Source organism: Elaeis guineensis, chromosome 7 (assembly GCF_000442705.2).
Source record: "Elaeis guineensis isolate ETL-2024a chromosome 7, EG11, whole genome shotgun sequence".
NCBI classification, from domain to species: domain Eukaryota; kingdom Viridiplantae; phylum Streptophyta; class Magnoliopsida; order Arecales; family Arecaceae; genus Elaeis; species Elaeis guineensis.
In genome coordinates, this window is record NC_025999.2 from 95357652 (window position 1) to 95380083 (window position 22432).

A 22432-nucleotide genomic window follows, 5' to 3' on the forward strand; every position below is an offset into this window, starting at 1 on the left:
ATTTGTAATCCAAGCATCTAATTGTATTGGAACCCATGGTAGGTGCTCGGTCTAATCTTTGAGACAATAACAAAGATGAGATAACAAATTTTCCTGCCTAATAGCCGACACATAAAATCACACTTCAATCTTGATAAGGAGCTATCGGAGTAAGATTGATGCCAGACCTCGCACACGAAGATTAGATTATGAGCAAATTATGAGATTAGACTCTTAGTATCATAATAAGGACTGGACATGAGTTAAGACAAGCATCGTAGCTAGTTCTAAATCTTATAAAAATAAAATTAAATTCAAATTTATGGAGGATATTAAAACTCATGACTTCCAATAGGTCTGAAGTTTAATATGTCTAATAATCAATTAATCCTAAAAGCTCAATGTTATGGGAAAATGATGAACGATATATTTCAGGCTTAACAATCGACGCAACAAACGTACACATTCAAGCAAATTCAAGTTAATAGATCAATAATAACTAAGTTATTATTGATGGTAAGCGTTATGATGCTACTATGATTTGTGATGCTGACAAATGTTGACAAGGTGCTTTGAAAAATGTCAATCCATTTGTATTCGGTATCTATCTTATAAATAAAAACAGTAAAAAGTATGATCCAATATACATAAATAAAATGAGTTTCAAAATTGATAGAAAAAACATTGCATCAGAGAGATAAGAGAGTTACAACATCTCTCTTTAAAAAGTAGAGTGGAAATGTTTAGAGGTATTATAAATGATGTTGATAGTTGGTAAAACATAAATAACTTGCATAATTAGAACCCAAATACTTGAGAATGATGAAAGAAGTGTTGTATATTTATAATCCAAGCATCAAATTCTATTGGAACTCAATGATAGGTGCCCAATCCAATCATGATCTAAAGCAAGAAATAAAGATGAGATAATAAGCCTTTGGGTTCAATATCGAGCTACATGAGGAGCCCGACATATACAATCACCGCTCAATCTTGATAATGAACTATCAAAGTAGGATCAACTCTACACTTTCGATTAGTCTAAATTATGAGCAAATCCTGAGGTTAGATTCTTAGTATCGTAATAAAGACTTGGCTAGCTACAAAAAGATCATATCATCGCTAAATTCTTCATTGGATACAAGTCAAACATTTCAGTCCAATAAAAATAAATTTTAAATTCAAATACATGGAGGAGATTAAAACTCACGACTTCCGAAGAATTTTTAGTTTAATATATCTAATAATCAATTAATCTCAAAAGCTTTACTTTATAATGATCGATAACGTATTTCAGGCTTAACAATCAACTCGACAAACTTACACCTTCAAGCAGGTTCAAGTTAATACATCTTAATAATAAAATCACAGTAAGTATGTGAATAAATAGCTCACTTTCATGTGAAGATACAGTGGATATAATAAGGTTCTATAAATCCCGCTTTGGCGGCTTTTTACGCATCACGTAACTTGAACACGTGACAAGCGTTATGATGCTAATTTCCTGGTACTTCAACATCTCCACTTCGCCTCGAGACAAAGGGAGACAAGGTACAAATGGGAACTATCACAGCTACCAAGCTGCCCCTCTTGTGGGCCCCCACTATGATACCCTCCTAAACCACAAGCTCGTGGTGGATTCACACGCGCCGGAACGAACTCCACCTACGTGGCCCCCAAAAAGACTTGACAGCTCCATCGAAAGGGCGGAGGCTTAGGGTGGGGGGTGCCCGCGGGGCCCACACCGGTTAAATGGTGGGTCCCGCGTGGCGTTATGGTGGGTGGGCCCGACGGCACTCGCCCGTGCTCGCCTCCCCTCCTTTGTTCCCAACTGATGCTCCCTGCCCTCGCGTGGGCCCACCACTGTCCCCCCACCCTCCATACACTGGGGCCCACCCGAAAATCTCCGCATCTCTCTCCCCCAGTGGCTGCCGCTGTCCCTTGACGCTCACGAGACACACGGGGAGAGGCGAGGCGGAAGCAACGTGCTGTCCAATGCCCCCTGGCTTTCGATGCAATTACGAAAGACGCCATTGATGATCCGTTACGGGATAGAATTACCGAACCGGCACAAGATAACGCGAGTTGAGGTGGTGGTGGATCTTAGCACGTATGTTGGAAAACGGATTCGGTCGCTGGGAGGGTATTTTCGTCATTTCCCGAGGTTTGCAGGACATCCACGTGAGTCGAGGTCTCGGCACCGCCCGGTCAGTGTGTGGAAATGCGGCATCGTTTTGGTTTGTTTCATGAGGTGGGACTCCGAACCACCCACTGTTCACGTTTATGTTGTTGAACCGAAGGGAGGGGGAACACAAGCATGATAGCGTTGGTATGGAAAAAACAAGCAATTATTGATCTGGAGAGATGCTGAACAAGAGATGGCCTAAGAGAACTCCAAGGGCTCCCATGATCCATCGGAGGAACGGCCATGATAGGAATGACTGAAATGTAGCTCCATGTAGCATCCAATTGAGGTTGATGGACCAAGGGTAGTCGTTCGATCGATGATCTTTTCGATCGAAAGGAATGGTGAACGAGCAAATCATGAGAAGATTTAGGCTATTGGTGATCCCAAGTGGACCAGTTTGGCTAGTGAATCTTAGGTGGAAGGGGGCCGCTTTGTAGGTGGTTTGTAGAACAAACTGATTACAAGTCCACGTCAACTCCCCTCTTTGGTTTGGTTTGGAGTCAAATTGGAGCCCATACCATGGTAGCAGTGGGCTTGCTTTTGGGACCGAAGGAGATGGATTTTGCTTTCTTCCAAGTGGTTGATGCGATAAGGTGGGCCAAGGATTTCCTTTGTATAGTGTTTATCTACAGTTCTCACGACACGGGTAATGAATACCATCTTGATATACCCCACATATACGTTGAACCGAAGGGACAGGACTGTGCGGTTGTGTCCCATTCGGTTTCCAACAGCCAATATTACTTACAGTTTTGGCATTCAGTTGCACCTCCAGTCCAGCCCTGGTATAGAAGGCGACCATCATAAATAAAAGAATTGCTTAGAGAAATAAGAAGGAAAAGAAAAGATATGTAAACCTTGTAACTAACTAAAAGCATGCATGCATGTGTAGCCTTAGTTTAGTGGATAGCTGCACAATGACAAGGGGAATGAGACCCAACCTTATCTAATTATCATAGGGAAAAATTTGAAATTTTTGATGGCATCACAGACAATTATTTGCATACGGAAAGCTGCATCAGATTCCCTTTTTTTCCTTTTTCTGTCATCTATTGTTTTTTTTTTTTTCTGGTACGCTTTTGTCATCTATTGTTATTCTTAATAACCTCTACGTGGCTGAATAACACAAGGAAGACTCGATTTGTCACCACTCGCCAACTAAAGGGGCCTCATACTGTACGCTAACGTCAGAAATACAGTAGTCATCTGCCTATTTCTGAACAAAAATAGAAAAGGTTTTCATATTTCTGACACCATGCTCAAAGTTGAAACTCTTTTTGACTTCTTGCGGTAACCATGGAGGTGGATGCAGAGACCGGCGGGAATTTGGGCGCACAACGGTAGTTGCATCCGTTCACCGTCACGGGCCAGGCTCCGCACTCTGGGCACAGACAGCATGCAGCCCTGTCCGTAGTTGGGGAGGGACCACCCACTCACACCCCTCCTATTCTTTAGGGCCTGGGTGCGTCCCTCGCCGTAAGGCCAACGAAGATGAATGGGTCTTTTCTCTCTGGGAAAGTACCGAAACGTTTCAAGGTTTAAAATAATGGCCATCATAACGATACGATATACTAGTCATGTTACATATGTTGATAATGAAAATTTAAATAACAGCCATCACATTCTAATGATCCATGATCCTTTATGCCCGTTGGAAAAATAATGTTTTAACTTATTTTCTGCTGTCATCCATTATTTTATTCCTTAATAAATTCTAAAATTATCTGCAGTACTGGGAAATGACAGTAATGGAGGGGATGCATTATTTTGGGGATATCTGGGTTAGGGAAAACTTTGATGGTGCTTGATCCATTGTTAGTTGGGTGGGCTCGAGGTAGGACCGCACATGGGCTTGAACAGGGTACGTACCCCCAGAGAGGTGGAGGCAGCATCATACCACATGGTCTGCGAGGGAATTGAAAGGTGGGTGAGGTAGTGGTAGGCCTCCATTGTGTTCCTATAAATGGCACCCATTGATTAGAATTTAGAAACCAGAAGCATTGATCAGAATGTAGAACCAGAAGTCCAAAAGAATTGACACCCAAAAGCAGCTAAAGCACCAAGAGACTGGACCCCTAGTCTGTAATTTTTCGACACGCAGTTCGGTTTAAAGTGCTTTTCTTTAGGTCATGGCCGACGATGGTCTCACATCTGCTGCTATAATTGGAATGCTTGCCGAATCTTCTACTGGGGGTGCCGGACCATGTTCGGAATTCCGAAGCCTTGGACTCCCTCTCTGCTTCGGCTGGTTCATATTGTTGGATGAAACTCGGTGATGGTGCATAAGGTGCACCCACCCCGTCCATGGAGCCTGAGTCATAAGAAGAGCCAATCGCTTTCAATGCTGCATGCTTTGAGTGGTGGTGGTGGGGCAAGTAGGTCCTTCAGATGAAGAAAAGATGCCGACTTCCAACGGGTAGCATCCATAGAGAACCCAGAGACGAGCAGGCCACTCCAGGCAATTGGTTGGCTGGGGCACATTAAATTCGATATCCGCATCCGGTGGAAGCCTCTTTGACCCTGAAAAGGCTCCCAAGGGAAACAGATTGGAAGAGCCCCTGGTAGCCCGTGAGTCGTAGCTGGCCCGTGCTCTCTGTTGGCAGGCATGGCGGGAAAATCTCTTCGGTCCTGAAAGGAGTTGTGAGGTGAAAAGGGGATCATCGTGAATGTTACCCGCTAGTTTAGAATCATTTGCAAGCCAAGTTCTAGATTTAACGTCACAAATACTGGGTTGCAGGGGCCTCTTGAGCATTTGTTCTATCAGTGCATAAATAGTTACCGTCAGCACAATCTCAGCGGCTTCTGTGGGTTTTTGGTGACCCTGTCATCTGATAAATAAAAATCCATTTTTAGATTCCACAGAAACGTAATGCCCAAGATGGCTACAGGAAAAGGGCTTGCTGCCAAATACTATGAATGTCAGTGCTACAATATGTTGAGTTAGTCCAACAAAATTAACCAAAAAAAGGGCCTATGATGACCAAAGGCGCACAAAAACTCCATTGCAAATAGGAGGATCCTTTCACCTCCATTTCTCTCTCAGCTCCTTTTTCTCAGACAAGATCCATGTTACAAAAATAGCAGCAACGAGTGCAACAATCGTGATGAGAAGAAGTGCGTAGCTAAAATCTTCTGTAAGCGAATCATAGGTTCTTGACGGGGCAATCCTGGTAAAAAAGATATCGACTCCATACGAGAAAACAAGTGTGGTGGATTCCAATTTGGCCGGGATTGTTATTATGCCTCGCAGACCTTCCACTTGAAGAGCGTGCGTCACATAGGCCTGTAAATAACAATTATTGCATCAGCATTAAACATCTGTTAACCTACGGCTCCAAGCAGAAAATGGAAGAAGGACTAAAAGGATAGGCCTAAAATATTCAACGGATCAATAAGCAGAAAAAGGACTAAGAGGAAATCATTTAATGATGAAATATATTAGGATAGTCCTAATATATGCTAATTTTCTCCCTACCCTATTTTTCCTTTTATGTCAAGGAATAAGGCTGCTTGCATTATCAATACAGCTTTTTTACTCTGCCCCTCCAATCCGAGGCATGCTGATGATTGCTTAATTTTTATTTTCAACCATAGTTTCAATTGTGCCCAATGTGCAAGTGATGGTGATGAATGATCCCAACAAACGAATACATCAGTGGACTAAACAACTTGCTCCTATGACCCAATGTCCCATATCTTGAATGCACCAAATATGCCATGCAGTGCCATAATGTATCATACAATACTATGTCAAAGATTGCTTCCTGAGTTACTATGTTCTGCAAGCAACATATTCTTCAACACAAAGTAGACATAGTGATATCCTAGTAGAAAATAAACTTATATCCAACCAAAGCTCTCTGAAAAGTATTTCTTTTTTGTTCAAGTAGGTTCCATCTTCCTTTTTTTTTTTTTTTTTCTCAAAAAGAGCCAGAAGGCTGAGTACTACAGAGCGAAATTAGGTTCCAGAATCCCTGAAGGACACACAAGATCCCTAAAAAAGGGCACTCACATTTCCTGCTTGACCAGTCATTCCTCATCAAACCAATGAAAATCTGGGTACCCAATGCATATCCTGGAGGCGTGTTATTCTCACGCTTCAAATTGTGTTAGTGATGGACTGATGGCAAATCCTATCCAGAACTAGGACTGTAGAAGAACTGAGCCATATATAAAGAGCTCAGGCTCAGCTCATTTAGTGTCCTGTTCAAGTTTGTCTAATCAGCAAATAAGCCAGATACAGTCCAAACTTCAATGCTTGGTTTACTAAAGAGTCAGGCTTGACAAGTAGTTGCCTTGTAAAATTTAAGCTTAGGCTCGCTCAAAAAAGAGCTTGTTTAAGTGGCTTGAGAGTGACCAGCTTTAAACCTAACATGAACACTACTAATTTGTGTCTTACTTCTGGCAGATATAACCATGGAAAAGTGGGGTTTGTGATGATACCTAAAAGACCAAGTACATGTTTTGGGCCTAATGCTGTAGATTCAATTTGCTTGAATCTTGAACAAAACCATTTAAACCAATCAAAGTTTTTCTCTTCACACCTCTTTCATGTTTCTCTTGATAAAACAGATGATATCGAATTAGTCATTACTAACATGCCAAGAAAGATCTTAGTAACTGCAAACAAATGAAAGTGCCTATTCCCCACCTTTCATATATGAGCTTGAGATAATTATTACACATAATGTTGCCTATGAGCACCCACAAACAATAGTCTCATACATCATCCAGTCCACTTTGGGCCAACTTCTGAGTCTTCTTTATGTAGATCTATCCTCTCTAACCACCTCCATCCAAATTTTCTATGGTACTAACTTAGGAATTTAGACTCTCTTCCTACAGCTGCCTCCTTTGATCTTAATTGCAATTTGTAAATCACCAATTGTTACTTGATAATTTAACTCTTACACTTCACTTTCTATCTGTTTCACCCATGGTTTCTTATAATTTTATCTTTTCTTAGTTCCATTGTACCAAACTATTCTCATGTCTATAATGTTCCTTTTGCAGATCATTCTTTCTTTATCAGACAACACCTTTACTGCACCAGTAGTTTGTCTGATCCCCTCTCCAATAACTTCATTGAGCAACTCATGCATAAAATCCTATAGTTGGAGCAGTCTTGTTCGCCACCATTATTCTTAGAAATTTGAGTTATCATACATCTGATGAAAAAAAAAAAGAAAAGAAAAGAAAAATGAAGGCACTCTTCCCATTCTCTAATTTGCACTAGGAAAGCTGTTTAAGAAAAGCAACCTGTTTCTGCCTTGATCCTGTAGTTGCGTAATATACAACACAGTCCAAACACATTAATGTTTGCATATCTTTCCCCTCAAAGATGTATCTTGTCTAGTTATCATAGTTCGGATGGATTGGCATTCTCCCTTTATAGCCATCTGTAGACTTTATTCATCAACTTCAGGAACTATGTTGCTCATTAAATTTGTCATCAATATTGTTATATCCTTTACTCATTATGTACCTCATATGTTGTTTCTCCAGTAATCCAGTAGTCCTTTTCATGGGCAACTCAAATGGAAAATATTAATCACATGTCTTTGCTTTCCACAATAATCCATCATTCAATAAACAAGGGGTATTTGGATGCCGGAAGATCTTATCAGCCTCATAAAATCTTTCTGGCTGGGTTTCCTTTAACTCTTATGTGGAAAGTCAAAGTAACCTTTTTTTGATGGGGAAAAAACTTATGAGGAGATGGAGCAGCCAGCGAGCACAGTTTATCCCTGTTTTTCAGAGATAAGATAACACACCAAGGAGAAATGATTAATCATCTCCTAAATATTGGGATTAGCTGTATTTGTGGCAGCCCCACCTCTTTGCAATGCTGCACTTCCTATGCAATTTTAGAAGCATGAACCTTCACCAGCAAGATCTTATTGGGATAAGATCTTCCGACATCCTAGGACCTTGAAATGAAAATAAAATAGCCTTTTCGACGAATTCTGAAAAAAGACAACATCTCTTAGGAAATCATTGGCCATATGTTGCACTAAAGGATGACTTGACATAAAATTCCAGCTCAATAGAGAGATCACCGTAGCATTTGTGAGCGAATGACTTAAAATAGCAAAATCCATAACTGAAGTTCTAAAAGACCGCTAACCAGGCAACTCAGAGTACAAATTTTTTTTGTGTTCAATAAAGGCAAATACAACTTCCTTCAGTAGAAACAAGACGTTGAAATTCATAAAACAGTTCAAATCTTTCTTGAATATAAATTTAAAAGTTATGTTTTTCCATGCTTTGATATCAAAATTTATAAAAATAGTTGATAAAAATATATCAAACAAGATTGCAATTCTTATTATAGTAACCTAACCAATCATGATAATCAATATGGAACCAAAATGTACATAGCAAGAAAAAATGTGAGAAATAGGTGACCTGAGGGATGATCGGCAACGAATCTGTCAGTGGTATAATTCCCTCTTCCTTTTCTGCTTGTGTGGGAGTGGCAGTACGACGAGGATCAAGAAAACGCTTATCCAGCGCCAAGACCTGAATTAAGAAATAGTTAACTGAATGTAAAACATCAAGTGGCATTAGGATATAATGTTGAAAAATCTATCATTGTTGTAATACAGGAATCTTTGTAAAAAAAAGTGTAGCTGAACCAAAGTGTTTGATAGAAAAAAAGCTTCTATATATGAAGCTACAAAATTGTACACTTATAAAAAGGCTCCACAATTTTTCAATAAATGCAGATGTAAATAGCATTAGAAAGAATTTATAAAACCTCATTACCACATTCAGCACCTGTACCACCTCTACGTCCCCTTTTTCTTATCTCTATACCCCTCCCCTTCCTCCTCCCTTATAGGCATGGTGTTAGGATTTGACGCCTCGAGATTCAGCCCACATTGAGCCCACAGCGAGGTTCGCGGCGAAAAACGGAGTCCAACGAGACCAAGAACACCCGAAACGGAGCTCAGATGGAGAAGATACGAGCTTTTGAAGTTGGAACGAGATTCGAGGCGGCGGAGGACCGCCGGCGGCAGCGGTGCGGCCGCAAGCGGCGGCGCGCTGGACGCGCGACCCAGGCCCACGCGGGATGCGCGACCCAGGCCCACGCAGGACGCGCGACCCAAGCCCACGGCCCAGGCGCGCGGGCTAGCCCTTTGCACCGGTCTATCGTGGACTGGGCGGTCCACGACTGGGCCTGTGGACCGCGTGGGCATTTCCCACGTGTTTCTCGCGGTCCACGCACTATTCCGTGGACCGGTCGCGATCGGACGGCCCAGGGAGTTTCCGGTGACGATCCGACGGTTCAGGAGGTTGATTTGGCTTGTTTAGGACTCTTAGACCTAATCTAATTAGGTTTAAACCCTGTCTTAACCCTTTAAAAGGCCTGTGGACAAACAGTAAAGGGTGTGGATCGGTTTTTTCGCACCGTACGAAGCCCGTACGGAACTCAAGAGAAGAGAGAGGCGGAAGCGCTGAGAGAGGAGCAGAAGGCTCCTGGATAGCGGTCGCCAGGCACTTCAGGGGTTCAGGGGGTCTTTCAAGAGAGAGAGAACTTTTGTGAGGGAAACTTCTAGTGAGAGAAAATTGGGTGTACAAGGGTTGAGGGTGAGATCTCCTCTTGTAAAATTTCTTTTTCATTGTGAAGTTTGCATGCCCCGTGGAGGTGAGCCCTTTTGTGGCTGATTCACGTATTTTGATTGTTCTTTCTTTTGTTTTGTTTCTTCTTTCTTCCTGCTGCATCGCGTGATACTGAAAAGATCTTGGGAGGTGGTGTCCTGACCAGACATCCACCCAACAAGTGGTATCAGAGCAAGACGGTACAAGGACGCAGATTGCAGCGGTGGTGAGCAAGACTGAAGATGGAAAAGACAGGAACAATCAAGATGGAGATCAACAAGTTCGATGGTAAGAGCAATTTCTCTTTGTGGCAGGCAAGGGTGAAGGACGTACTCATCCAACAGGGGTTGATCAATGCTCTCTTGTGCGATGAGAAGCCGACCACCATAGAGGTGCGGGATTGGAAACGGCTACAGATGCAGGCAGTGAGTACCATCCGCATGTACCTGGTGGATGAGGTGGTGATCCATGTGCTGAGCAAGACTTCCCCGACGATGCTGTGGTCGAAGCTCGAGGAGTTGTACATGGCGAAGTCTCTCACCAACACTCTTTTCCTCTGGAGGCAGTTTTACCAACTGCGGATGACTGAGGGACAGAGCGTGCAGGAGCATTTTAGCCACTTCCAGAAGATCCTCACCGACCTCCTCAGCGTTGGTGAGAATGTTGAGGAGAAGACCAGGATGCTGGTTTTGCTGGCGTCACTTCCCCCTTCGTACGAGTCCTTGGTGACTGCTCTTCTAATGGAGAAGAGCACTATCAAGATAGACGAGGTCATCGCGGCGATACTCCAGAACGAGGTTCTCAGGAGGGAGAACCCAGCTTCGAGCTCAGGTGGCGATAGCTCAGCTTTGGTGGCTTCTGGAAGAGCAGGAGGCGGTAGACGGAGCGACAAGAGATCGCAACGAGGGCGGTCCAAGACCAGGAGGGACTTGAGCAAAATCAGGTGTTACCGGTGTGAGGAGTTGGGGCATCTAGCCAGAGATTGCCCTCAACTTAAAAATCGAAAAGTGGCTGCTGTAGCGACGGCCGGCAGCGATTCAGATGGAGATGTCCTGGAGATATCTGACGAGGTATCTACTTCTTCCCAACAGTGGATATTAGATTCTGCATGCTCCTATCATGTATATTGCAGAGAGGAGCAGTTTGACTCCATGGAGAACAGTGAGGGCACTGTGTATCTGCCGAATGGATCGAGCTGTGCGATCAGAGGCATTGGGACGGTCAGCTGAAGGACACATGACGGTGCAGTGAGAAAATTGAGGGAGGTCCGATACATATCCGATTTCAGGCGGAATCTTATCTCACTTAGCAGACTGGATTCGAGAGGCTACAGGACGGTAGCTGGTGGAGGAATCCTGAGGATGTTACGCAGCGATAGGATTGTGCTGGAGGAGAAGGGGAGCAGAGGACATTATTACTTGGCAGAGAGCCCAATGCGAGGTGGAGCTTCAGGAGCCAGGTGGAAACCAGAGCGAGGTGGAGCTCCAGGAGGCGGATCGGGCACGAGACAGGAGACTCGGGAGGACGAGAGGCGACGTCGCAAGGTGAGATTCCTATTGCCGCAGGATGATGCCCCGAGCAGGTCTCAGGTCAGGAGGAGCACAGCATACGACGGAGATGAGATCGAGCAGCCTGGCTCGACTCCCATGTTTGCCCATCCATGATCAGCAGGCGATTGCCCCAGGGCATGGGGGCGAGGAGATCCAGAAGCTCTCGGAGTTTGGAGGAGACCGAATATCGAGTCGAGGTAGAGATTGTTAGGATTTGACGCCTCAAGATTCAACCCACATTGAGCCCACAGCGAGGTTCGTGGTGAAAAACGGAGTCCAACGAGACCAAAATCACCCGAAACGGAGCTCGAATGGAGATACGAGCTTTTGAAGTCGGCACGAGATTCGAGGTGGCGGAGGACCGCCGGCAACCGGCGGCGGGCGGCAGCGGCGCGGCCGCAGGCGGCGGCGCGCAGGATGCGCGACCCAGGCCCACGCGGGACGCGCGACCCAGGCGCGCGCGGGAGCGGGCCGGCCCTGCTGGCCCTTTGCACCGGTCCACTGTGGACCAGACGGTCCACGGCTGGGCCTGTGGACCGCGTGGGCGTTTCCCACGCGTTTCTCGCGGTCCACGGTACTATTCCGTGGACCGATCACGATCGGACGGCCCAGGAAGTTTCTGGTGACGATCCGACGGTTCAGGAGGTTGATTTGGCTTGTTTAGGACTCTTAAACCTAATCTAATTAGGTTTAAATCCTGTTTTAACCCTTTAAAAGGCCTGTGGACGAACAGTAAAGGGTGTGGATCGATTTTTTCGCGCCGTACGAAGTCCGTACGGAACTCAAGAGAAGAGAGAGGCGGAAACGCTGAGAGGGGAGCAGGAGGCTCCTGGACAGCGGTCGCTAGGCACTTCAGGGGTTCAGGGGATCTTCCAAGAGAGAGAGCGCTTTTGTGAGGGAAACTTCTAGTGAGAGAGAATTGGGTGTACAAGGGTTGAGGGTGAGGTCTCCTCTTGTAAAATTTTTTTTTCATAGTGAAGTTTGCATATCCCGTGGAGGCGAGCCCTTTTGTGGCTGATCCACGTATTTTGATTGTTTTTTCTTTTGTTTTGTTTCTTCTTTCTTCCTGCTGCATTGCGTGATACTGAAAAGATCTTGGGAGGTGGTGTTCTGGTCAGACATCCACCCAACACATGGCACTAAGAATTGGATGCCTAAGAAGATTGCAGCCTAGCCCTAGGTCAACTAGGTGGGCCTGGGCTAATCTCGAACCTGGGGAGCGATGGCTGAGTTGAGTTCATGTTAAAAGATATTGGCCCAGCATCATGTCCAACCTGACCAGGCTCAGGCCAGCTAGTTGGCCCTATACTCTGAGCTTAGGCCCAATCTAGTCCCAGCCTGGCCTTATGAAAGCCTAGGTCCTAGGTCTGGATGGGATGAATTTGACAAAGGGTCTCTAATAGATTTGTAAGGCAAGGGTATGCAACTTGTAGATTAATGGTTAGCTAAATTGTAGAGCAGATAGGAACAGTGGCTCTGTTGAAAATGATGAAAAGTGATTATGATAAATTGTGTAAAAAGGGATAGTTATGTTGAAGTCTGCCAAAAAGGCTTAGGAATCAACACCTATGGCACTGCACGGGGAAAATTCCAATATTTCATTTCAAGTTTGGTAGGCTTCAATATGCACCCTAAGTTCAACCTTTGTAGAATCAAATTATTCATAATCTTACATTACCACACTAAGACTCACTTTAGAAGCTTTCTATTTTCTACTCAAACCAGATATGTAACCTAATACAATTGCCGGACTCGTATGACAACATCATATGACAAATTTACTAAACTAGATAAAGAGTTGAAGGCTTGAAGCCCCAATCAAATCATTCTCAATATTATATGTTATCAAATTAAGACTCCTTTAGACACTTCATACTCAAATAAGACATGTAACCCAATAAAATTGGCAAATTCGGATTGCAACATAGAATATCATATGACACAAACCAAGTTGAATCAAAAGTTGAAGCCCCTATTATCTTTTTCATGTATATGTTTTTACAAAAGAGAAAATGTGCTGTTAATTTTTTCTCTATAATTGCTTAGGTAGTTTCAGCTAGCAAATGCTATAATGTTATCAAAGTTTTGAGTGATTGACCAGTTTGAAAGCTACCTGTTTGAATGTATAAGCACACTTCAAAAATTTTAAACATTCACATGTATATAAACTTCAAAGTTAGGAGCAAATCTTGCTTGTTCACAGATATAATGCTGATGCATGTATTACTTAGTTGAGAGTTAAGACATCAAGATGGCATTAAAAAACTGAAACTGATATAAAGTATGAATTTTTCTGCATGCCACATTGGTAAATGTTTGGCCTACCCTCAAAAAAAGACTTCAGGAGACATTGAAAGCACAGAAATCTGGTCGGAAGTCATAGAGAATTTAAGGCAAAGCTAAATATGAGTTTTGGACCAACTATAATCATTCAGATTATTCTTAAAACAAGTCAAGAACACTACAGCCATGATTATATACTTCTAACTAACCTGATCACCGATAGTACCAATGAGAAGCTGCAAGGATGTTATGCCCTTGGCTGTTGCTGTAACTGCCATAGCCTTCACAGAATGGGTAAAAAAGTATGACTGGGATTTTACCATCACCTCCGGTCGAGAATATGAAGAAACAGGCGATGTCAAGTTATGTTTACCCAATACAAGCTTCCGAACATCTTTGTTATCCTGCGAGAAATAGTTTATTTCATTTCCATCAGACTTATTTTAGACACAAGGCTGTATAAATGTCAAATCCTCAAAAATAAAGAAATGGAAATGCATAAGAAAAAATTTACCGCTCGAGATTGATCATAAATCTCAATGACAGACATCTCGTATCTGTGTGCTCTGAGATTGAAATAGTGATAGACAACCCAGTTCTCACTCACAACCTTCAGAAAGAATGAAACACAAGAATAGATCAGTCTTCATGCCCCTTTTTTAGATGAAATGGTTATGATGTATTTGCTTAGAAGCTTCTTTACATCAGCAGTTTTGCTAAAGATGAAGATAGCTGAAATATTTAAGACAACAGGCACCACTTACAGCACGGATGGGACCCTGTGCACCTTGGTGAGTCACCCGATGTAGTATGCGACCAGTGACAGTGTCAATGAGATATGCGACCAACCAAGCTTCTTCTGGTGTCACAGATCCAATCTCTCCAGCAGCTTTAGGAGCAACAGTGGCAACAAAAAGTATATTTCTTGATATATACTTATACATTACATCTTGATCTGCAAGAACTTTCGCTTGGGTATGAACTACCTGGCAAACAATATAGCTTCAATTTTAATTCCACGGCCTAGCATATTTTTTACTCTGATTAACAAAAGCAGGAGAATGTAGCAAGGAAGACATACCTCATTCATCTTTCTTGTTGCCGTTGTGGCAATCTTCTCAGACTCAGAAGGGAAAACAATACGCCACAGCTCTTTAGTGTTAAAGCAGTACTCATCAACTACATCAAGGTTGCATCCGCTTCGTAATGAATATCCTCGAATCACGCCTTTTCCTACGTTAATTGAATGCCAGTATATATTTGACATTTCATGAAGAAAAATGTTAACAGAATCACGAGTTCTTGGGTATAAATGAGCTTGGAGATTTGCATCTATGATCAAATGAAGTCGCTTCTCAGTTGAATCTGTCAAGGGCAATGGAATGACTTGAATTATAGAATGGGCAAGCTTTAGAGAGTTCCGCTCCTTCCCAGTGTAAGAATCAACAACAGAGAAAACACCCAGTGCATCATGACTAGGTCCGCATCTGCCAACTACAAGAACAGATGGGTTCTCATGCATTGCATGATGATGAGGAACCTGCCACTGATAAATATTTAGTGCAGAAGGGTGTCCGCAGGCTTCTGATCTATGAAGGGAAGGGAGTAAGAGAGACCAGATAACGCGCCCATCTCCAGTATGTAGTGCCAAAAGCTTTCCAGCTCTAGTTAGAACAATAATTAGCTTTCTAAATCCATTGTGATCTCGAGTCATCTTATTCCTCTCAGAACTTTTTAGTCTCATCGCTTGTATAGCAGCTATTTCATCAGGGCTTGCAAGCATGAGAGTCCCTTTAAGTTTCAGCACATGCCCCTATTCACAAGTAAACAAAATAGCGGCTCATTGTCGGCGAATCAAACAAGCAGCATGGAAATATAATGCATATTGCATTAGTAATTTTAACAATGTTGATGATCATCAAAGCTTTTTCCCCTTTCTTATATGACTACAATTTATATGTTCCCAAATTCCAAGTGAATTGCATAATATAAGAAAACATAGAGAATGAAAGATTCTTTACAGCATGGAATGAAGACCATATTTCCTCAAGGACAAGCATCCAATAATCATAAATATATATAGATATATTTGCAAAACAGGGCCAGAATTGTAAAGTTGAGTGTTTACACAAGTACTGGTTTATTGCAATGAAATTAAATTAAAAAAAAAAAGATAATTAGATCATCTCTTTCCAAAACAATAAGAAAACTTTCAATAGTACGTGGTATATGGTTAATTGGACATTAACCCAACTTTCAAGGCCTATATATGTATATATCTATATGTGTCAATATTTATGTACTTATGCATCTGTATGTGTCTGTAAGCATGTATATCTGTAGATAAAGCAGGTACACAAAAATTATTATCAGCATCGTATTACTTTCACTAAAACTAGAGGTAAAAACTCTTTGGCCATATTCAAATGAAACCTTGTAAAAAAGTGTCTGATTCTCACAATGACTTCTTACATTTAATCACCAATATCAGTTTTGACTTGGTGAAGCATGCTTTAGCAAAACATGCATAGTCCATCTCGTTGGCAATGAGTATGACAAACCAACAAACTAATCAGGCAAGCATATGTGAGATGAAGCTCGGTACTAGGCATAATAAAATACCCAAACAACAGCTTTTGAAGCTTCAAGTTAGTTTTACCATACATGCATTGCTCTCATTTCAACAAGTTTTGAGCTAATGTAAGTACAAGAGGGGCCAGGCTCAGCAAGGATTAAACTATCATATATCATGCTTGTGATACTCAGGTGCTGGCAGCCATAACATACCAACACTTGGCACCCACTGGAACAGGAAGATACGTAAGTTTCAAAAATATTCACAATCAGCACACTGTGATATGGTGATTTATTCTTTTTTTAATATACAGATCAATTTTAACCACTTTAAATTATTGTACAACCATATTAAAAAAAGTATTTAATTTAGAGATTACTGTCACCAATCTTAGATAACATTTATCATTATTACATGTGAGCATTGCATGGTTGACACATTTGTTATGCTAACCAAAACCACATGATTATACTTATACAATAACCAAACAAATAAGCTTAAAATTCATGATAAAATCCATAGGAGGCATGTACTATATTTACATTCTTAACACATTGTACGTTTCGAAAGCAAATTGCCAGTTTTGTATGAGCTCTTCTACATGATATCTTGATCTTTAACCTTCACTTTCAATAATAACCATATTTTCTTTATTTACAATATACAACTTGTAGATTAAGCTCTCAAGTCATTTTCAAACAACAACAACAACAACAACATTAATGTTAATCTTGAACAGAAGCAGGGCTCTTTAAGATAGTTGGACACAAATTTTAAATGGGAAAGCATGAGGTTGTACCACTATGTATCTGCCTCTATCAGTGTCTATTGTTTCAGCATGCACTGGTGCATATGCCGAAACACAATGGTAAAAGACTGTTAGAAAAAGCACATACTGATGCAATGTGCAGACAACCTATAGGCAAAGCTCATATCATAGACATGCTACAGTACAGTCTGGGTGAGGACTTTGATGAGATTGCAGGAATGCTGAAATCATAGTTGGACTTAGACTTCATATATCATTTTATACCGTAGAGTAGTATAAAATTAAATATGAACTAAAGTCTTCCAAAAGTTAGGAAAGAATGTGTTGCAAAAGGCACTTTTGAAGAAGACTTTTATTTAGTTTGAGTTAGCAGTTCAAAATATCATGAACTAGATCTTATTAAGGTGGTTACAAAAAGGTGAATGATCCAGCATTCCCCAGAAAGCCTGTCTTTTAAGATGACAAAACTCTTGGGAACATTTTTTTCCCCTTTTAAAGAAGAACATCAACTCATCAAGTGTTTTTTTTACTTGCAGAAGAAGCATAAAAGAAGAGGAAGAGTACCTTGAGCCATTCAAAGAGGTTGTGTTCCACCTTTGCGACTGAAACACCTTCCTTCTCAACAGGTAGTTCAGATGTTGTTGAATCAATAATTGAAGCTAGCCCATCCTCTCTACTCCAGACAATCTCACCTTGTTGTACCAATAATAGTGAGTGATCTTCCATTACAATTAAGGCCCGAAACCCATGAGATTTGTCTGTGCGAATATAATTATTTATGAAAACCTTCTGAACATGCCCTCTCTGGGGGTCCATCTCCACAGTTTCCTTAAGAACATCATTTCTTAGGTCTTTGTCAAGCTTCACCTTGAAATCAATTTTTGTTTCTGCATGCTGCACAATTGCAAAAGCTTGTTGTTCTCCTGAGATAGTGAGAACATCACTAACAGAAGCTGGATGGTTAAATTTCTCAATGACCTCCAGCTCACTCACACCCTTAACTCTCACTAAACATATACCTGAGACAGTTTTCACGGCAAACATACCAGTAAATTTTACAGGTAATAATGCAGCCATCCCAGAAAAATCTTGAAGAAGATCTGAAATATACGTCTGATGGAAATTTATAATTCCACTTTGGAAACTTATTGAAATTAAAGCCGACCTGGTGGCATCTAATGCCACTAGCATGTCACTAGAAACAAGTGACACTTCACCACAGAAACCACTGGGAAAAGATGCTGTGTTGTGCTTTAGCACCTCCCCACTTTTAGAGCTAAGCTGATAGACAGAAAACTGTGAGGAACCAACAAATCCAACAGCATATATGATATCACTCTCAAGAGGCTGAAAAACCTGCTTTATCTCTAATCTGCAATCATGGTACAAAAGAAGTGTACATTGTAAGTATGATATATCAAACAAAGCTCTGAAAAACTCAGAAAAGCAAGACTAGCAGCAAGGTTGCAAATACCTATCAATGGCAAATTCTTTTTTCCAAATAATTTCGCCATCTATGCTTGATACTGCATGAAGCCACCCTCCACTAAAAACAAGAATCCGGTTTTCTTTTCCCAAATTAGTGTTCGCCTGCAAGTTTATCTAGGTATATCAAATTCTTAAAAAATGAAAAAATGTAAGTTATTTTAGGTTAACATAAAAGGGTATATAAAAACAGAGAATGACAGATAATAAATGGATTAAAAAGAAATTACTTCTTACCGGAACAAATAACAAAGACTTTGAGGGTGTTGAACCATAAAGAGCAGATTCCCACATCATCTGCCCATCAGGAAGATTCCATGCCCTTAATATACTACCTTCCGAAGAGAGTGTAATAAAATCTGAAAAAGGTATTTATTACAGACTCATTTAACAGTTCATGTACATAATTATTTGTGGGTTAGTTGTGGAAAGATGAAACTACAGAAAAAAATTTTGTCTGGATATAAAGACAAGACTACAGTCTTTAAATACAATGACACTTGAAGGAATGATAAACTAAAATACAACAATGCACTTGTGGTGTAATTTCTACTAATTTAAAGTGAGGTCATGTTGAACAGAATAAATAGAGGATATCTGAGGTTGGAACTGGGAATGGAACAACGAGCTAATGACTAAACTCAATACAACAAACATCAAAACACCTCAGATTTTCTACAAATCAATATTTTGTTTTGCATCACTTGTATTTTTCCTATTTATTTTAAAAAAAAAATAGAAATGTCATCTCTTTTTTTTTATTTTTATTTTTTTAAGCATAAACATGCTGTGCTGCAGTCAAGAACTTTCAAAAATATAAAAAAAATTATCAATCCTCTCCTCCACTAGAACTAAACTGGCACTGAAGAGGAGGAGGAGAGGAAGAGGGGAGATAGCAAAGACTGGAGGTGACAGTGGTGTGGACCCAAATTATGTGGAGAAAGGGATTGGAGATTTGGCATGGGTGGTGATGGTGGTGGCAGTCGCCACTGCAGCGGCAGTAACAAAGAGGAGGATTAGGGGAGAAAGTGAATTGAGGAGTCAAGGAGGGGAAGGTTTTCCATATTTGAAAAAAATGAAAGCATTATTTTCTTGCTGTTACTTTTTCTAGAAATTAGGAGAACTGATTTTGAAAATAGAAAACAAAAGTCACAGTACCAAACAGATCTTTCGTCTCAGTCTGCATGTTTTGTATTATAAAGATGGAAAATAGGAAAAAATCGATGCCAAATATGCCCTGAGTTTGCTGGACAAGAAACAAAACACTGAATCCACAATTTTACTCCAACTTTTTACCTTGGTGTGTTATAAACAGAACATTCCATCAAGGGCCCTTTTAGTTTTGATCTTTTTGAATTATATAACCTTGATCAAGTAAATCAGAGTAGCAGCTTTCATGATTTAAATAAGGCATGGTGTTGTCATATAGTTGAAATATTAAAATATTAACACATATATACATATAAGACATTAAAAAAAAGTCCAAGGTTCAGTGTCAAGGTGTCTCTAGTGTCCAACAATTCAGCCTCCAAAAAATATCCAATGCCACAGCACTTCCATATGACAATGGAATAAGATTGAATATGAGCTATCCATGGCATGTTCTCTTAAAAACCTTTTTCCACATTGCATAAAAATTAATAAATAATGCCTTCATTGAAATATCTGTGCACTAGATTAAGAAAAACTCCAATTTTTAGAGCAAAAAGGAGTTTTACATCATGTTGTACTCAAGGATAAAAAATTGAGAAAGATTCTAAGTGATGCAGCTGCTGACTCTCCATATTCTAGCACTTGTTTACACTTAGCTATATCCTTTAAGAGATAACTGCAAAACAATATGAGATTAAAGTATTTGAATATTTATTTTAGATCTGAAATAAAAAATTTCATTAAATAAAAATAAAATCAAATTCAGACATAAGCTCAAAACACAATTTCACCTTGCAGATAAAGGAAATCAAAAAATGGGACATTTTTGAAGATAAGAAATGCAATATAACTAAAGTCAAATTAAAGGCATTGCATTCTAACTATTTTGCTGAAAATAATTGCCAAAGTTTGGCATAAAAAATGCCTTCAATTGATTTTGAAGGCAACAGTAAAAAATAATAATTTAGGGTGGCATATATAGAAGTTACCATAGAACACCTCTAGATTAAAGCCTCTATGAGTGAAAAACCATGACAATAACACCCTCCATAGAATCTACCATGCATAACATTGACATATATAGAAGTTACAGTAGAACACATCTTGATTGAGAAGGCAATTCCATCAAAGAGACAGAGACCTTTTCTGATTTCTATGCAAAATATATACATGCACACACAGACACATATATATCAGCCAAAGTCAGATGAAAAATGATTTGTTGTTAAAGAAGCAAAATAAGCATCTTTCAAAGCATAAAATAAAGACAACGTGATAATATAAGAAAAATTATAATACTAGGAAAGCAATAAGAGAATTACATTTTCCAAGAGCAATATCAATTTGATCAACATGGTCATCTTTTCCAAGCACATGTCGCCAAACTGCATTTAGGCAATGAAAGTAACATTTAAAAGCAACTTAAAGAAGAAAGAATAAAGAAAACCCAATTGCATAAAGCATTCAAAATCATTGATCATGTCACCCTAAAAAGTCGTCAGTTCTCAGTTGCTTGAAGATCCCCAAGCGAACTATAATATTTAGAGTTTAACTTACAAATATCCCCCGTACGAAGATCAAGAGAGGCAATGACATTTTCTTCTGTAGAGACTACTACACGCTTTTTTCCTGTCCTTTGAGTCGGAAATACAGCCTGCTTCACTTTTCCAATGTACTTCTGATGCCTGTAGACGAAGATTGAACAGCTCAGTGCATTCCAAAAGTGGTAGCATATCAAACCAAGTAATTCATGCGGCAGAATTTAAACAGCAGATAGGAGAACATAAAACATAATCCCATATAACATGTGGTTTTTAGGGGGATAATTGCAGAAACAGCATACGAGAAGGTGAACACCCGAAGGGTGAAATCAAATATAACCCTCTTTTTAGAATAAAGTCTTGCAACAGTCATCCTGAAGTTATGTATCGACGTATACTTACCAAATAACCCATCATCAGATGCATACGTTCCCATCAAGAAGCCAACAAATTTCGACAAAAAAAGGTTTAAAAAGTTTAATTAAGTCAATCCATGTAAAGACCCAAATTTTACTATAACTACTGATCCAGAATAGCGGAACTCAATTCCAGAACATATACCCCCAAGAAGTTAACGAACGAGAAACAAACAAAATTTCTAAACACGAGTTTGCTTCCAGAGATCCATTAGGTCCGATGAAAAGAAAACCTCTAAGAACCACAGGAAAAAAGGGAAACTTGACAAGAACCCAGATAAATCCATGCCCCAAGTTTGAAAGAAATTAGTTCGTAAAAGTAGACAGATCCAGAGGAACAACCGAAAATCTGTGAGAGAGAAAACAAAAGCTGATCCAAGAAGAACGATGGAGAGGGGGCGGATCAACTTACCAATCTGCGAGTCCTACTTGATCCTCGTACAACGCGGTGGAGAAATTCGAGTGGAGGAGGAGGATCAGAAACCCTAGACAAACCCTAACCGCCATCGCGATGACAGTTCGAGGTCGGAGACCAGAGGATCTATTAAACCGAAAAAAAAAAAGAGTCCAGAGCTCTTCCGACTCTGTGGCGGAGCTGACGAGCCTTATTACATCCCGACCGCCGGCTTCGATGCGAAACAAAAAACATGGGCTTAACACGACCCATTAAATGAGGATTATCTGGGCTGGGCTTCAGTTGGATCCGGGCCCACCCCGGCTACTACAAGATTGGATTGCTCGGGGCCTACTTGCTTATTACTTGCTCGGACCTTTGTGTTAAAGACGAGTTCTTTCTCTTTCACCGGCTATAGACAAACTTTTTCATTGCATATGAGTGCTTCATTGGCTTACATTTTGAACCTCCGGAGCCTTGGAATGTCCCGCAGTT

At 40.7% G+C, this 22432-nt stretch overlaps 1 protein-coding gene across 1 annotated transcript; it reads right to left on the reverse strand.

Annotated features, from left to right (window-relative positions):
- Positions 1-4996: 4996 nt before the first annotated feature.
- LOC105048316 (uncharacterized) lies at positions 4997-22162 on the reverse strand. The gene is made up of 12 exons (XM_010927602.4): positions 21956-22162; positions 21144-21271; positions 20909-20971; positions 18672-18793; positions 18424-18539; positions 17514-18321; positions 14687-15418; positions 14370-14591; positions 14120-14215; positions 13815-14009; positions 8576-8689; positions 4997-5450 (listed from the first exon to the last, which is right to left on the reverse strand). The coding sequence occupies exons 1-12, from the start codon at positions 22048-22050 to the stop codon at positions 5190-5192; spliced, it is 2952 nt and encodes a 983-aa protein (XP_010925904.1). The 5' UTR covers positions 22051-22162; the 3' UTR covers positions 4997-5189.
- Positions 22163-22432: the final 270 nt, after the last annotated feature.

Excerpts from the sequence above, each read along its gene's own strand:
- LOC105048316 (XM_010927602.4), bottom strand. The coding sequence starts at position 22,050 with ATGGCGGTTAGGGTTTGTCTAGGGTTTCTGATCCTCCTCCTCCACTCG. Across the intron at positions 18,794-20,908 it reads TGATATTGCTCTTGGAAAAT|ATTTTATTACACTCTCTTCG; the intron begins GTAATTCTCTTA and ends TACCTTTTTCAG. Across the intron at positions 18,322-18,423 it reads AAAGAATTTGCCATTGATAG|ATTAGAGATAAAGCAGGTTT; the intron begins GTATTTGCAACC and ends CCATGATTGCAG.